The 18,341-nt window shown below is 41.4% G+C and overlaps 1 protein-coding gene across 1 annotated transcript in view; it reads left to right on the top strand.

The window, feature by feature from the left end:
* epha4b (eph receptor A4b) overlaps positions 1-18,341 on the top strand; it is a 90,728-nt gene that overhangs the window by 25,509 nt on the left and 46,878 nt on the right. The window contains 2 exon segments of the mRNA XM_038718213.1: positions 1,312-1,419; positions 2,213-2,564. Coding sequence (XP_038574141.1) covers positions 1,312-1,419; positions 2,213-2,564 — 460 coding nt within the window.

The following is an 18,341-nucleotide window of genomic DNA, read 5'->3' on the forward strand; positions in this document are numbered from 1 at the left end:
GTAATGAGTCCCTGGGAAGCACAGGTGGTCATTTCAGTGGGTCCCAGGGAAATTAAGTGGGTCCCCATTATAATGTGTGGTGTGGTGTTTAGAGATGGGTATTGTTAGGATTTTATTGATACTACTACTCTTATCGGTTCAGCTCTTTATTAGTACTCGTATTTGTTCTTTTTCACTACTAAAAGTGCTTTTTTAAAAAATTGTTAAAAACATACATTCAGAACAGAATTAGGACTGAATATACTTAATGTTTCTAGTGCAGCAACAACGACATTTACAACAACAATGCTACATGTGTCTTTGTGTAGAAGCTCTCAGAAAGCAGGACTTTTAACACGGATTTGTTGTTCACAATGTAGCGAAAATAGGGTGCGTCAATAGTGAGTTTACTGCGTTGTTTTGTTTTAATGGGTCACCTGTAGCCGAGAGCAAAGACAATGTTTTGGGGACTGGTTCCAAGGACCCGGCAATGTCACGCCTTCCCATTGGCTGTATGGGCAGTAGCAGGATTTGTGGTGCATTCAAGCACAATATATTATATTTGTTTCATGAACACGCTTTAGAAACAGTGTAAAACAGCAATAAGCGATATATTTTTGAAATCTGAGCATGAATGCCGTTCCCTTCTGACTTCTACTCATGGAACGGCGTTCCCCCCATTTCCACCATTGTTATTATGCACATAATACTGCTTTACACTGCAGAGCAGCAAAATACCATTTTATGTATTTTTTAATGATTTAATCTTTCAGTCTTTTTACATTCAATACACACACATACAACACACACAGATGGAAGTTCACTTTGATGGCTGATGAATACATAAACAGATGAGAAGCGGGAAAAGACTGACATGAGAGAAAAGCTGCGGATTGAAACAGATGTTCTAGAGGCTTCTTTAGTGGCTCCTCGTATATTTTAACATCTGATATATTTTTTTACTGTCCCCCATTCTCTCATATCAGCCTGATATCACTGCTCCTCTGTATTCATTTCTGTCTACTTTGTCTGCCCTCTGCACCCTTTTCATTCTCATTACATCTCCAGAATGACTAGTGGAGATAATACTGTATGAGACAGTATAGAGCTGCACTTTCGTGAAACTGCAGACAGTGTTGCTGACTGGCCATCGAGACAGATGGACTGAGATTTGAAGAGAAGCAGCAGAATAACTGGAGAGCTATGCCTTGTTAAATTTCACATTGGATGGACTTTCTCACTTTTAACTGTCTACCTTTACTGTGTTTTATTCTTGTGTCTGATAATATACATTTCTAGAGTCTGAAAGGTGAAATACTGTTTGTTTTGCAGACATTCAACATGTACTACCATGAGTCCAACACTGACAAAATGTGGTTCATCAAGGAAAGCCAGTATGTCAAGATCGATACTATAGCTGCAGATGAGAGTTTTACACAGGTATGGACACACACACACACACACATTGGACATTACACTGACTTACATTAATTTCCTGGAGACTAACCCTTACCCTACCCGGACTTGCATTTTGTCCCCAAAAGAAAGGCGAGTCCCCACACAAACAAACAAAAAAAAAACACTCATATAGCATAAGTACACATAGGCACTTACATGTGCTGCATATATAATAAAGATACACATTAGGTATACATACAAAAAATAAAACAGGGCATTATGTAATAGATAATAATGCGACAAATAAATAAAGATTTCCAAATGACCTCGTAGCTATCATTGAAGTGAATGTGACCAGTTCATATCTGCCCAATTTTTTGTTTGTCTTCAATCAAGATTTATACTCTCCTTCCCCCTCTTTAAAAGAAAAAAAAAACAGTGACAAAAATGAATCAGTATTTCCAATTGCAGCTGTGCTTTGGCTATCTCTCATCTCATATCTCTCTGTTTTCTAAACTGATTTTATATTGATTTTAGCATTAAGCTGTTTGTATATGGCCATCTGATTCTCTAATAGAAGAGTTTCATTCCAAAATTAGATAGTCACTGTTTGACACCTACTCTTTGAAAACAAATCTCAATGTGGGGAATTTTTTAAACTTAGTTATCGTATTCCATTTGCTTGCAAAATTGTCAGGAGGACATTATTATTTTGGTCTTGGAAATGCAGTCGCTGAGTTTCAGGCAGCAACATTTTACCAAAATAAATGATGAAAAAATGAAAAATGCTCCCATTCAAATGAACTAAGACATATAAAATGTCCTTTGTCCACAGGTGGACGTTGGAGACCGTGTGATGAAGCTGAACACGGAGGTGCGTGAAATCAGCAACCTAAGTAAAAAGGGTTTCTACCTGGCCTTCCAGGACCTGGGCGCCTGTATCGCTCTGGTCTCAGTCAGAGTCTTCTACAAGAAGTGTCCCCTCACTGTGCTTAACTTGGCCCAGTTCCCCGACACAATAACAGGCGGAGACACAGCACTGGTGGAGGTCCACGGTGTGTGTGTAAATGCCTCTGAGGAGTTTGAGGCTCCCAAGATGTACTGCAGCGCAGACGGAGGCTGGCTGGTTCCTATCGGGAGGTGTGTGTGCAAACCGGGCTTTGAGGAGAACAAGGACGTCTGCCAACGTGAGTGGGGTGGGGGTCCAGGGGGGTCACGTGTGGGTGTATTTATAAGTGTTTATGTGTGTGAGAAATAGAAAGAGAGACAGAGAAGGACAAATTTAGAAAGCAAGAAAGAGAAAGGTGCTGTCATGTATTTGCTTTCATGCTTATGCGTACATCAGTGATTATATAATAGCACAATTTACACTACAGTTGATAGTGTAGTGTATCACTGTGTTCAAAGTTCTCATAAAGGTCTTCTGATATGAAAGAAACCTGAGTGTCAAAGTATGACATGTGAGATTCCTCTACAGCATTTAAATGTTTTTCTTTGTTTCTAAGAGCTACAATTGACAGCAAACGTAAATATTTTTGTAACTTTTCTTTACTAGAAAATTCTTTTTTTATTTCTTTATTAGGAGCCTCATTAGTGCCAGCATAATCATTGGTTATTCTTCCTGGAGTATATTTGTATATTTTATTTGAAAGAATATATTACCCTATTTCTGTTCGCAGCATGCATGTAAACTTGACCGGCACAGGATCGAATATGTAAGACTGATCAGCCCGGTGACCAATTGTGGCCGATGAGGCTGAAAAGTGGCCGATTCCAGTCACCGGCTGATCGATCATTTCATCTCTAGTTCTAAAGAAAACACAGCCATCATATCGATTCTGCTCTGAACGACGTGAATATGCGATGTGTAAATATGTGTGTGTGCATCTGTGCACACCTGTGTGTCGTCGCTGAAAGAGGGTGCGCAGCAGCATTTTGGCACCCCATGAATACTCCTGCACAACTGAGGATGGAATGACAATTACTCTGTGTATTTAGGTTACTGATGCTCTTGTGTGTATCTGTGTGCAACGTGTGTGTGTGTGTGTGTGTGTCAGTGTGGGCGTCATCAATCAGAGTAACTTTTATACAGCTCCCAACAAGGACAGGACAGTTCTTGCACAGAAAAGGGTAGCAGTTGCTTTAAGGCATTTCCTTTTTTTTGAGTGTTTGTTAGAGCTGAATATCTCATTTTCCCTGCTGAGTAGGGAAGAGCTGTATGAGTGTGTGAGAGAAAATGCTTATTGATGTTTGTGTGTGTGTTGTAGGTATGCCTTAGGAAGGAGATTATTGAATCATAAAACTCCACAGATGGTGTGTGCAGTATGTGTGTGTGTACATACTGTGTGTGCCTGCATTTGAGAGCGCGAGCTGCATCAGACTCACACCCTCACCTGTCCCCACGGGCCTAATTTCTCCATGAAAAAAGAAAATGGAATCATAGATATTCATCATTGCAAACTTGGAAATTGGTGCACATAATGCAATTTCAGTTGCTTTGGAGAAGCAGCAGCCAAGACGCTCGGAAAACCTGGCAGTTGGGCCTTAGAGACAAGTGAATAAGAACAGAAGTTGTACTCTGCAGTTTCCAGGCTGGTAATGTGCACAGATTGTGGCAGAACTCTGGCTGTATCTCAATCATGATACTCAGACTGTTGAGCTACATGCCTGTCTTGTAAAATGATTGTGGTTATTTGACAGGTGATCTCACTGACAGGTTTTCAAATGATTTCTCTACGTACATTGTGTAGTTCACATTCCCTATGTTGAACCTTTGTTTAAAGTCAGTCTGAAGCAGCAAAGCGGTTGACCTCAGTGATCTCTATGACCTCATCAGTCTGCTCCCTGAGTCATATCACTCCGGAGAGAATATGTAGAGCAATGTAAGCGCATTTAACAAGCAAGCTTTAACTCAATAACAGCATGCTTGTGTGTGTGTGTGTGTGTGTGTTTGTGTAAGTGTATCTGTGCTGTAATTGTGGGTTGAGGTAATGATGGACTCTTGACAGTCTGAGGCCAGAGGTCAGGAAATATATGTGTCCCTTGTCTAATAAGTTAGGGTCAATGCAGGTATGGACGAATGTGCTCTTGTGCGTGTGTGTGTGTGTGTGTGTGAAGGCAAAACAGGTGTCCAGTGTCTTCAACACAGAAAGAAAAGGTGCTTGGTTTGGTTTTTCAAGTCACATTTTCTGGTGTAGCAATTATTCCAGAAACAATCAACTAGCATTTTCCAATAGATTCTAATTCCTTCGTGGTGAATTGAAGCTTCTTTTCCGCAGGGTTGTCTGCGCCACCTACTCAGTATTAGGAAAAACATTTTTGTGGGATCTTGGGAGGGATTTGCATAGCAATGAAATTTCCTCCTCATACAGCAGGATAATTTGCTGTCCCACGTATGTCAGTCCAACATATCTCATATGAACCAGCTTTCTTTTGTTAAAATGATGTTGGCGCCTGCACTATTTTGCCAGCTTCCATGTGCTTCCATTCTGATATTGTTCCTTTTTCCTTGTCAAAATTTCACTTAGCCAACTAATGTAACTGAATCTGTAATCAGACTGCTTTTAACAAAGATATGAGAGGACACAGAGAAGTACAACAACCCACTGTGTTGTGCTTTAATGTGTCCCTGAGAGAACAGGGGCCAGGCTTTTAAAGAGTCCTCTCAGCGCTCTGCGTCAGCTCCAAACAAAAGGTGCCTGCCCTGACACAGTCTGGAGGTCTTCCATAGGGAAAACACACTCAGCTAATGCATTTAAATCATCCTCTCTCGTTTGCTGTCACACAAAAGATGAAGAGGTGAGGTGGGGGAGAGAGAGCTGGAAAAAGGACTGGAGGGGCATTTGTAATTATCATCATCATGCAGGTGAACAAGCCTTTTAATGGATGCCTTGGATTCCCTTTCTCATGTTCTTTTTGTGTATGGTTGCTTTCATTCTTTTTATGCCTCAGTGCCAGCGATAACCGTGGCTGGAGGCATTATGTCTCAGTAACGCCTGAAAGGAATCTCTTCAAATTTGGCACAAACGTCCACTTGGACTCAAGGATGAACTGTTTTGAATTTGGTTGTCAAAGGTCAAGGTCACTGTGACCTCCCAAAACACATATTTGGCCACAACTCAAGAATTGATGACCATGTTTCACACTTGGTCAGACAATGAATTGGTGGCACTTTTGACTCAAAGGTTAAGGTCACTGTGACCTCAAACATGTTTTTGGCCCTAACTCAGTAATTAATATAGGAATCATGACAACATTTCACACAGATGTTTAATAAGAAATAAGAAACTTTTTTACCCAAAAGGTCAACTTCACTGTGACATCATAGTGCCCTATTTTTTTTTAGCTATTATTCAACACCATACCTCAGCAACAGAAGGGGAGATTGTGACTATATTTCACTGTTGGTCAGTCACTGAATAGGTGACACTTTTGACTCAAAGATTAAAGGTCATTGTGACCTCAAATAGGTTTTTAGCCATAATTTAAGAATGAATTCCAGATTACACACATGTTGACTGGGACGACATAATGAGTAAACAATGACTAGCACAGTACAGGCTTTCGTCCATTCTGCCTTTCACTTCCTGCCTCATTCTGAATTTTGAATCGACTGGTTGGTGGGGGCATACAACCGTGGGGTGGAAATTCCAGTTTTCACTATTTAGCTGCTCTGATGCTCATTGTTTTCTTGCTCTGGTGTTCTGTGTGAATCTTCTCGTTGTGTTTTGGCCTCTCTAGGCTCCTCTTTTTGTCTCTGTGTCACATGTGTCTACTTCTCTCCCTCTGACTCCCACTCTCTTTCTCTATCCCGCTCTGTCTCTCGCTCAGTGTCCCTGTCTCTGTCTGTCTGTCTCTCTCTCTATTGGTGTGAGGCGCTAATGGAATCATTACTAGCCTCTCTGCGTTAGACAAACACCAGACACCTCCAATTACAGTCGTTTTTTCTCAATCTCTGGCTCTCTCCCCACTCTCTGCTATTTTCTAACCTTGCTCTGGTGTCTGCTTCTATAATGGGACTGTTTTCCACCTCCCTCCCTCTACAAACCCCCCATTTTGCTCCCCACCAATTCTTTCTGATATTGTCTTCCTTTTTCACCTCATCATTTTTCTTTCTGTCTTCCTCCTCCTCCTCTTCCTCCTCCTCGCAGCCCTCATCTCCTCTGTCTGCACTCGTTAAACATTTATAAACCACGGGTTCATCTTTCTCTTTTTCTATTTTCCCACCCCATGCTTGCTTCTTATTCCCTAAAGTGGGGCACAAAGTGTCTTTAAATGTGTGTGTGTTTTGATGTTGTTAATGGCAGACACTTTAAGATTAAATCTGGTGAAAAGTTTTATGACAGAATGGGACGTTGCTCCCTCAGAAGGGCCACTATTCTGCCAGTACAATCAGTACAAGTGGTAACTGACTGTGTAAATGGAAATAATGTCATTCATGGGAAATATGGTCTAGTTTTTGAAACACAAGCACTCATTAGCAACCAGGATGTGATGGAAGCTACCATTTGCCTTCACAGTGATGTCATAAGTTATCATAATTAATGTGACAATAATATATTGGTATTTTGGCCAAGAAAAGAAAAAGGTTGACATTATACTATGAAAACAAAAACAGAAAGATTATTTAGGTTGCAATTGGAAATAATTGAAAAAAAATAATTGCAAATGTACCACATGAACAATGTCGGTAGTACCAAATTACTTTTCCGGGCACCTTCCTCTGACACATCATTACATCATTTTGTTTTAAGTAACCTTTGAGACCTGTAAAATAAAGTTACAGTAATTTACTAAAAGAGATGGATGGGCACTATAGTTTTTAACGAATGTTAATGAAACAGCATCTGTTGGGGCTATTTTTAGCAGCGGATAAATGTACATTTGGTGCTCCAGTGAGTATTTAACGTAGAAGGACGATGTACTGTATGTGAGAGGGACTTAAAACTGTGCCCAAGTTTAGTGAAGGAAAAATAGAAACCAGTGCAAAAGTGTGACTCATTGATGTGCTTTTAGTATCTTTTGGACAACAAAGGGGAAATAAGCTTTATTAGACCTTTGCTACACAGACGATACGTGTTAGTATAGGATCAATACATTATTGGTTTTGGTCTTTTCATGGGATGTGTTGACATTTTATGTTTAACACTGCAACTTCAATACATATTTGTTTTCTTTCTTTTCCATGCGGTTTTGTTTTATGTCATTCACCTGTGGTTTTCTGTTTACTGTCCTGTGCTCTAAACACACTGATGCTCCGACGGCCAGGGCTCTGCTGCTCAGTCAAATGAAATCATACTCATCTCCTTTGTCACCACTGGAGTTACATAATCTCTCTCTCTCTTATTCAAACACATACTTGCTCTCTCTGTCACATACATTTGTACGCCCTCATAAGTTCTCCTCCATCTCTCTCTACCCCATGCAGAGGCCTATGTCTGTGCAGCCGAAGCCTCCCCCCCTCCCCCGTTTGTCTTGTTCACACTCTTGCTTTCTTTTTTTCTCTGTTTGCCTCTGTTTCCTCTACCCTCTCCATTTCCACCTCATACTCCCTCATTCTCTCCTGCTGTCTCTCTGTCTCACAGCTGGTAGGGAATGTAGTGAACTCTCCTGCTTTTAAGCCCTAAGGATACATGCTGAAGGGCAGGAGTGTGTGTGACCGTGTATGTGTGTGCCAGCATAGACTATGTGTGTGTTTGTGTGTGTGTGTGTTCTGTCCTTCTCTGGGTGCCTGACAGCACCAATTACTGCCTCAGATGCCTGAGAGATGGAGGAGACGGAGTGGAGAAGGACAGACACCTGTCACCTCCACACAAATTCTCTTGCTCTCATCTCCTCCCTCTTTTTCTCAGCAGGCAAAAGTAATATAGGTCAGCATGACATGTCTGTCTGTCCGTCGGCTATACCTGTGTAATGGTCTGCTTTTTCCACCCTTTTCTTCTTATTCACTTGTCTGTTTGATGCTGCCAATATGAAGCAAGAACTTAGTTTACAAGAGGACCTTTTCAAAGTCACACCACACTCGTCATACTGGTTCCGCTTAGCTCTCCTGCTGTTATTTTCACTTCTCAAATTGAACAGAAACCAGAGTGTAAATCACTGAGGAACAAGTCCAATGTGCATCCGATCCGGTGTGAACTGTCTTATCAACTGCACTATGTGTTAATTTGGAACGCTGTGGAGGCAGTCACAATGGGTTTCTGGACTGCTACATGATTTGAACTAATATTTTAAAGAAAGAAAAACAGAACACTTTGTGGATTAACTCGCAGTATTGGTCTTTCAGAGAGTTCAATATAAATATCATGGCTGTGTGTTAAAGGAATAGTTCCACATTTTTTAAAATATGCTTTGTTTTTCCATTTCTGTGTTTGTTGCAAAGTTACAGTCAAATTTTGTCTTTATTATGAATTAATAACATTTTATTTTGTGTGCTTTCTGTTTTTATCTACTATGGTTAATTAAATGATAATGATGACCGACTGTAAAAACGAGGGGTGGGACAAAGATTACTTGAGCAAGCATGCACTGCAGGGAATATGTGTGTAGAACAAGGCATTGGTGCAGTCTTTGACCTCACGACTCGGGAATGTTGCCAGGTTGGTTAAAAGTGAAAATAAATCAGCTGAAAATGGATGCAACAGTATATGTTGAGGTGGCAGAGAGGCCATCGTGCTTAATATTGATATCACAAGCTACTGCCCCAAACACTGGAAATGGAGAAATAGATAGCTTGGCTCTACCCAAATGTAACAAAATCCACCTAGCAGCATCTCTAAAGCTCACAAATAAACACGTTATGTCTCGTAATCTGTGCAAAACAAACGAGTGTACACATTGCAGTGTTACTCAGAGTTACTGTATGTGCTGGAACATTTCTTGGCCGGCCGCTGTAACTTCCTCAAGATTTGTTGTCAAAGTTAGGTTGCCAGGTTTGTATCATTGTACCTGTACAGATCAAAACCAAAAATCTGTGCTCAACGACTTTATCTGGCAACTTCCAGTAAGAGACGCTGCACAGAAGTGTTGCGCGGATGAATTGTGAAACACAAAACAGCTCCAATGTTGAACAGTTCCTTTAAGGCATAGCCATGTAACCCTGAATGCCAGGAAAACATCATGCTGCTTTCCTCACTTATACACTCTAAACCCCATTTGACTATGAGATCATAACTTCTGGGAGGGATAACTAAGTCCAGTTCAATGTTATTTTCAGGAGTTAAAAAACACAGTAGTTTGTTTTTCTTTTTGAAAAAGTTACTCAACCTGTGTAGGGAAATTCAGCTTTCTGTCTGCCCAGTGACAAACAGTGATCAAAGGGCTGCTGCTCAGCCGTTCACTCAATCAGACCTGGATCTGACGGCAGCGCAGCAGGAAAAGATTTATTTGTTCTCTGCAAGAAAACGTACATTCTGTATAGATAAGTGAAAGTTATATGTGCTGTAAAGGCCCCGTCAAGATATGCAGTGAGACGCATATAATGAAAGAAATAAGACCAAGAAGACTACAGGCACATACACACACACACACACACAATAGACTGTTAGACTTTATATCTCATAAGAGGATTGCAGCCTCTGTTCATAATGAAAGGTTTGAGCAGGGAACAGATGTAGGAAAAGGCTAATCTTCGCACCTGTGAAAGAGATTGAGCTCATTTACAGAGCGCTGTGTGTGTGTGTGTATGTAGGTGTGTGTGTTGAAAGATCAGTAGGGAACCTGCCTTTCTTTATTGCCTCTCCAACACAGAGCTTGATCTCTGCCTCTGTCCTTACAGCAGAAGTGTGTGTGTGTGTGTGTGTGTGGGGGGGGGGGGGTCTGTAGTAGTGAGCATTTTTATGTTGATCACATACAGACTTTTGAAGGTCAAGGGCTCCCTCCTGCATGTAGTATGTTCTCACACACACACACACACACACACACACACACACACACAGTTCCCTCATTTCTTTGCTCTTCTCTTTGTGGCAGCTCAGGGAGCTCAAGAGCATGAAGGTGTGGGTAGGAAGGGCGTGGGCGGCTAACAGAAGGATTTAGACAGCAAGTCAAGAGATTTTTGTGTGTATACAATCCACACAATGTTTGTATGTGTGTGTGTGTGTGTGTGTGTGTGTATGTATGTACACTGCTACAGGCATTAGGGCATTAAGCTGTTGTGTCAGGCAGCAGGGTGTTATTACTGGCCAGATGTTCTTAAAAGACAAACGGATATATGGGCCGGGTAAAGGCCAGTCATCTGTCTTTCTACCTGTCTATGGGAGTGTGTGTCTTTCTGCTACTCGACTTGTCCATCTGTCTGACTTCACTTTTCATTTACTTGGATAACGACGGCCGCCTTTTTCTTAATTTCTCCTTTATTCTCCTTTGTCTCCTCTCTCGCACACGTCCTTCCTAAACTCCATCCCTTTCCCTCTCCCTCTTTCTCATCTCCTCTCTTTTGTGTTTGAATAAATGACACAAAATCACAAAGGCTTAGGCACTCGCTATGTCCTCTATACAGCATGGTCCCCGTCTACATACCCACACAGCACTGACCCAGATAATGTCTATTCACACAGAGCCTCCGAGCACAGCTCCTCTCTCGCCATGGTAGATCGCTTGCCAGACATAAGCTGAGTTGCCAAAAGCCACCTTAACACCAAGACGTGTTTTCACCGTTGAAGTGTTAACCACAACAAAACCTGAGGACATTAAGGTGGCTTTTAGGAGACTAGACCTCGTAGAGTTGAGCTGAGTCTGGTGCACTGGGTTGAGCTGTGTGAACAAACCCTTAGAGGAAAGGAGAAAAAGCAGGCCAAGGACTGAGAAGCTGTTAACGCATGTTTCAACTCCTCACGTCCTTATATAGCACTGTTCCCTTCAGACAGAGGCACAGAGAGAGAGAGGTGTAGAGGGGAGAGTTTGTCTCCTTTGGGTACAGTTGCTATTAATTGGCTGTGTTCCATAGGCTGTTGAGTTCCAGCAAGGGATAAACATGTGTGCGCTCATGGGAAAGTTCATAATTTTCACATTTCTATAGTGTTATATCAGTGTTGAGTTTGCTCCACTTAAGATCTAAAGGTTTCAAAAAGGTGCATGTGTGTGCAAGAGAGGCCAGAGGAGGCATGCAGAAAGCCAGCGGGTCTGCTGAACAGGAAACACAGGAACAGGAAGGCAGCCATTGACCCCTTCCCCTTATCCCCTCCTTCTCTCTCTTTCTAGTTTATGGATGGCTTCCAGATGTACGATCAGCCTGTCAGCCTGATTGGGCCGGCATTGCACAGGCATTATTGCTCAGCCCCAAACACGACGTGCACATGTAAGCGCGGGTGAAGTCCAAATTGTTGCTGCTTTTGTATGCAGTACAGCTGCACTATTGTTCGGCAGCCAAGAGGAACTGTTCAGAAAACTGATTTTTTAGTCCCACTATCGGCCAGAACAAGAAACGGTTACACAGAACCTGATGTGACAGATTATGTTTCCCTTTTAAATATGGCCGTTTAGAGCAGCTGCTGCAGTGTTACGATTATAGATGGATAATTTCTACATAGGCTCCAGGCTTGAACTGACACCTTGTACAGGTAGCTCCATAAAATACACCTGCAAGCTTTACGAGTAAACATGTTTACTCATAATGATTTCTCAAGAGAGGGAGGCAAAGACACTGTGTGAGGTGAAAGGTGACAGGTGCATGCCAGTGCTCTGAAAAAAACAATCAGGAAGTTGGTTATTGTATTTTGGCTACTGCATGGAGGCAATTAATGGACTTAGCCCTTAGCGTCTGACTGACACAATTTGCGTCAGAAATTGCTCTCAAATCTGAACACACAGACCTGATACACATACTTTTACATTCCTCGTGACTCTTTCTGAAGATATATTACCTCAGAGAATAGGCCATAAATATGCTTAAAAATCAGCTTTAAAAAATGCTCCTCATAACTCCAGAAATTAACCTGAAAATCATCATGTTTTTAAGTTTTCTTCTGTAACAAAGTAATCCAGTGATAGCAAACCAGAATTGTTCTCAGCTAATTTGGCATACTTTTAATAGTGCCAATTTGCACTACTTTTTTGAAAATAGCAAATAGCTGATTTTGCAAATATGTGTAAAAGGTTACAACGCATTATTAGTAGAAGACAAGAGAATAAATCAGTTACAACTAAACAAATTACAAAAAGTTTTAGGACACATGGTCACATTTAAGATGCCTCATGCAAACATATAACTTCACTTTTGATCATTTTACATGAAGCTGAAAATAAATGAAAACAGCAGCATAAATCATCAAGTTTATGTCACTTACACTTCATCTCTCTCCATTGTGATTTGCCACCCGGCTTCATCCATCGCTATGCTGAAAGGACATCATTGAGGTCTGAGAGTGCCATTACCTTTCAAGGCTGCTTCAGAAGTAGATCTGCCCAGAGATCTAATTGTTTTGTCGATATTTATTTGTCAGATGAAAAGCTCCTGCGGTCCTGAATGGTGCAGATTTTATTATGGGGAGAACAAAAAAAAGGGACACGCCGTGGCAATTTTCTCAGGAGGGGACTCTTTTGTATGTGACACCCTTCACTTCCTGCATGCTGCCGGGGTGTCAAGGAGATGTGTAAGGTGAATACTTCATTTGTAACAAGGTTATACTGTGTCTGTCAGGTGGAAGAGGCCACTTGGGGTCACACACATACATATACTTGCACATAAATACATTCATTCTCAAGAGATGTATGCTCAGCAATGTGTACACACTCACAAACGAGCAAGGAAGCAATCTCAAGCGTTCTCTCTCTTGGCATTTCTTTTGCTTTTGTTAGTTGTTTATAAATCACTGACTATTAAGTCTCTGTAATCTTCCCATGCGAATGAGATTAAAACATACAAGTTCAGATTTTCCTGCCATTGTCAATTTGCGTTGAGTCTTTTGCTGACAAAGGCAACAACTGCCCACCCACAGATTACAACAAGAATATGGCCCCCCCACTTGACAGGTACATCAGTGTGTGTGAGTGTGTGTGTGTGTGTGTGTGTGTGTGTGTGTGTGTGACGGACACCAAGAAAAAGGCACGGGGCTCTCCTTTCCTCCTCCGCCTGAAAGAATGAATTATTGAGAGTGATGAACTGAAAATAACGTGGGTGAGGAAAGGAGGTGCGCTCCTCCTACACACACTCTGCCGGTCACGGGGCCGGGCCGATGCCGGCACGTTTGCTGAGTGCATCTGGGGAGATAAGATGCGTGCGTGTTTGTAGTGTGTTAAAGCTCTGTGGGTTGAGTTTGATAGAAGATGTTTAAGCGACGTGTGCCTAGGGAAAGAGAACGTGTGGGGTTAAAGTACAGCTTGAAATCTGCCCATGAAGACTGAAGCTTTTTTTTTTGGGGTGTGTGTGTTGTGTTTTTGAGTGTGTACTGGTCCGTCTGTCTGGCTGTTAAAAGGAGGAGGTGAATCTTTGTGTTCCTCTGGCCCTGGCCTTTTATCTTGATGGAAAAACAGACAGACAGAAAAGTAAGTTATTCAGACAGTGAACCAAACTCCCAAAAGACTCCTTCTATAGGCCTGTCATGCCCTCTCTCGCTCTCTTTCTCTCTCTTTCTGTCCCTCGCCCATGACCACTTTCACACAGAAACACACATGCACCTGGTATCTATTTAATCTGTTTTTAGACTGCAGGATAATCATCCTGGCTCGGAATTAGTGAGCCATCAGCTTGGGTTACCACTAGAAAAGTGTGTGTGTGGATGTTTGTTTTAATTGCACTGAAATTGAGCTTGCTCTCTTTCCCTCCGATTTATTTTTGAGGGTTTTGTGTATGTGTGTGTGTGCCTGTCAGCGGAGAGAGTAAATATTTGTGCAGGAGCTCTGGAGGAGGTCAGGGTCAACGTATGACAGACAGCCCACTGGGAAATAAGACACACATACAAAGGTAGACTCACACATACACACACATACATAAATAGAGAGAATAAAGTAAAGATGGCCAGAAAAGGAGCAAGACAGACAGAGAGGACAGAGACAAAGAAATAGAAATAGACAGGCAGGAGGGCAAACAGAGAGATAAACAGAGAGAGAAAGAAATAGAGAAAGACAGACAGAGAAAACAGAGATGGACAGAATGACGAAGAGGGAGAGCTTCATCCCGTAGTTCCCCTTGGCCGCTCTCAGTAATTGGCTGGTATCCAGAGGACACAGAGTAGATCAGAAAGAAGCCAGAGTATGCTCATGTGCTTCATGTACTGGACATCACAAACCATTTTATATCTGGTTTGACCGTGTGTGTGTGTGTGTGTGTGTGTGTGTGTGTGTGTGTGTGTGTGTGTGTGTGTGTGTGTGTGTGTAGGGGTCAGAGAAATAATAGGATGCTATAAACACAGTAAGGGTCTGTCCTGAGGTGTCAATCATGGAGGCCTATGTCTTCTGTCAGGACACGGCTCATGTCTCACGTCCACTATGCAGTCATGTGATCCTGCCTTGTATTTCTCTAACAAAAGTCTTGTAGGCAAAAGTAACCACTGCCACACATTACAATATTTTCTTTAGGAAGACATTATAGTTTTTGAGACACCACCCCATCTGTCGTCTTACCTCTTATGTAATGAACTTTAGTGGTTGAACTGGGATAAAAAGGTGTCGATACTGTCAACTTGTCCTACTCAACTACTAGGCCTAAGTTCCTAACAGTTGATCTTTTCCAAAAACAACTACCCATATATGGCCACACACAGTACAGGATCTGACATGAAAATGCATGTGTTCACTGATAATTAGCCTGGCAGGCTATTTTCACACCTCTTCTATGGTCAGATGGATTTTTCTCCATGACAAACATCAAAACACTGTCAGAAGTCTGTACAGTGTCAGAAGTCTGTAAAGAGTTTATTAAATATTTTTGTGATGTATGTGAAATTCATTTACTGTAATTATGCAGTTACATGCCTGTAAATGCCTTCTTTTTTCAAGGACCAGTATTGCCCTAACATTACTTACCTGATATAAATACTATTTATTACTTATTTGCATGTTTCCTTCCTGCCAGTAATACAATTCTGGTGGGGAAATATTACTACTCTAAATTTCTGGCCTTAAATGGTCTAATGGTCAAGCATAACAATGTTTAGTCTCAAATACAGGATAACTCGTAAAGTTAGTTCAGGTGGGTTTTCCTTCCACTCTGACCCCTGATAGGAAAATATCTAAAATGTTACTGGTACCAGTGAGCACCTGCTCTGTTCAGGCACTACAAATTGTGCTACTATCCTGAGTAAAGTCTTTCCTGTTTCCTGCAAATTATTTTTCAATCATTTTAACATTCACATTTGTTATACTTCTTAATAAGAACTGCATTATACTTGACATGTCTTGATGTTAACTGGGTTAAACTGGACCAACAATTACTGTTTCTTGAGTAGCTATGTTTTTCAAGAAGATTGTTTTTGGAACACACATATATCAAAGTTTTTAGTGTTAATCAAACTATTGATCAGATTTTGCAGTGAGAGGACAGATGGTTTTAGCATTGGGAACCTGTGAGCTACTGTATATATATCTGTAGTGAGCTCATTGTTATTACAACATTTCTGTTGTGGTGATGATGCCACTTATAGAAAACTGCCCCACAACACAAAAACAAAACATAAAGGCAATGTAATTTTGTAATTGCAAAGTTGCAAAGTTGTTGTTCATACAAAGCAAAAACATGAGGTGTCCATAGTTGAATAATCCTTAGATCAAGAAAGAAAGAAAGAGCAAATTTAATGCAAAAACAGACAAGCATGTTTGCTCAGGAATTGTATGTGTGTCTTGAGTGTGTGCGTATGTTTTGCAGGATTAGTAGTAATGCTGAATATTATGGTGTTAAAGGTTGTTATGAACTCCAGTTAGGGATTAGAGGTTCTCAACAGGGGGCTGGACTATGATGCTGACATCTCTATCCTACACAAACTTCCTCATTACCACACACAAACCGACACACACACACACACACACACACACACACACACAAACCCACACACACACACACGCACACACACCAGACATATTACTTCCACTTATCAACAAGGAAAGTTGTTGACTACACAAACACACTGTCAGTTGGTCATGTTCATCGGCAGCTTTTAAAAGATGCATTTTGCTTTGATAATGCACACCAATGTATAGTGAATCTATTGAATTAAAATGACATGTTTACATTAACATTTGTAATGTTGTGAAGTGCCAGTAATCATATAAAGGGTTTTATGCCCCTTGTTGTGTATGTTTTTTTCACATATAAGGCACAACGTTATTCAATTCGGCCGAAAGCATGTTTCACGGTTATGTACACATGAGCACAAACACACACATACAGATGCGACCCCAGTGGCCGTAAAGGACGTCACATTCAATCTCGTCAGATTTCTCCACTGACGCTTGATGTATCAATTTTTAAATAGCTGGCCTCAACTAACGCCTGGGTAGCCAACAAACACACACACACACAGGCCGCTCTGTGCTCCAGGAGCTGTGGCACTCGAGGGGTACTAGAAGGGTTCCAGCTTGAAAGCCTGTTGCCATGGTGACCATTATGGAGCTCATCTCCCGTGGGCCAGCGAGCTTTACACAACTTCCCTCTCAAAAGAACACACACAGGCACATGCACACACTCACTATACCCCCCAACCACCCACCCACCCACACAAACACACACACACACACACAGAGTTTTCTCCTCTTTCTGGCCTTTATGGTAAAGCCGGCGGGGAGCCAATGTTTGACTTGAAGCAAGTGCGACAGAAAGCAAGAGAACAGAGCAAATAACAGTTAAACTAGCAAGAACATTTGAAAGGGAAGTGGAGGAGAGGAGACGGCTCCCAGCCAGGCAGAGGAAGTGTTTGTTTCAGAAAAGTGCAGCTGATGTGATTTTGTATACGTACAGAGCTGCCTGGCTGAATGTAATTAGGATGTAATGACTTTGACTATGTGATATCGGGTTTGTGTTTCAGTGTGCACACTTGTGTGTGAATATGCACAGGCCCTTTTCAACCATTAACCGAACCCACTTCCTGAACTCTTCCGGTATAGTCAGCAGTTTCTGTCATTCACACAAGTTCAGTACGCTTGTATCTTAAACAGTCACTCAGCTCCATTTCCTTTTCCTTTTTTCTTTTTCTCGTTTTATGTGATTCTGAATAAGAACACTATATTTGGGTTTTGCAGTCAAATAAAACAAGCAGAAGCAGTATCAACAGATACTTGGGGGTAACGGATTCGCGATTCTGGTCAATCTGATGAATGAATATTTACTTTCCTTTTACCTTCGGCTTGCTCTCCTGAGGTAAATACCTGGCTATTTAGGTGCTAAATGCTCCACTATGTTCAACAGCTAGCCGCTTTGTCTGTCTGCTGTTTGGTGCTGGGCAGGTCACGTACCGTCACTTTTATAAGAACTTTTTAGCTGAAAACAGCTGCCTGCTCCTGGAAACACAGTTGATATGTGGTGACAGTGAACTAAACCTGTAAAGGTGTGAGCCATAAACCACAACAATGTGTTAAGAGATGCTAAAATGCTCTGTAGAGTTGAGGGGATCTGCAGTTAAGAATTCATCACTACATTACACATCATCATTTGATCCATTGTTAATATAAATACACTGATTAGTGCAACTTTTTAAAGACATGTCCTGGTTGTTTGGTGTAATACACTTATTTATCTATAACTTGTCAGATTTTTTATAATTGATTAAAGAATTTGAGTAGAGTAGAGAAAGAGTAGAATTGAATATACAAGAAATAGAATACAAAAGAATTCAATCACTGTGCAGTGTTTTCCCAAAGGAAACAGTTGGGCTGTTCCCTTTTCAATCAGTGCGTTGTGACTGAGGGTGTGTCTTGAGTAGCAGGACTATATCATATCTAAGAGCTATCGATTGGCATAAATATACTAAGTCTCTCTGGTGACCGGATGAATATTTAATAAGATACTGGATCTGAGGCCACTCTTTGTCTTTAGA

This window comes from Micropterus salmoides, unplaced genomic scaffold (assembly GCF_014851395.1).
Source record: "Micropterus salmoides isolate LMB-PRFRI ecotype aquatic unplaced genomic scaffold, ASM1485139v1 Ms_hic_scaffold_14, whole genome shotgun sequence".
NCBI lineage: Eukaryota > Metazoa > Chordata > Actinopteri > Centrarchiformes > Centrarchidae > Micropterus > Micropterus salmoides.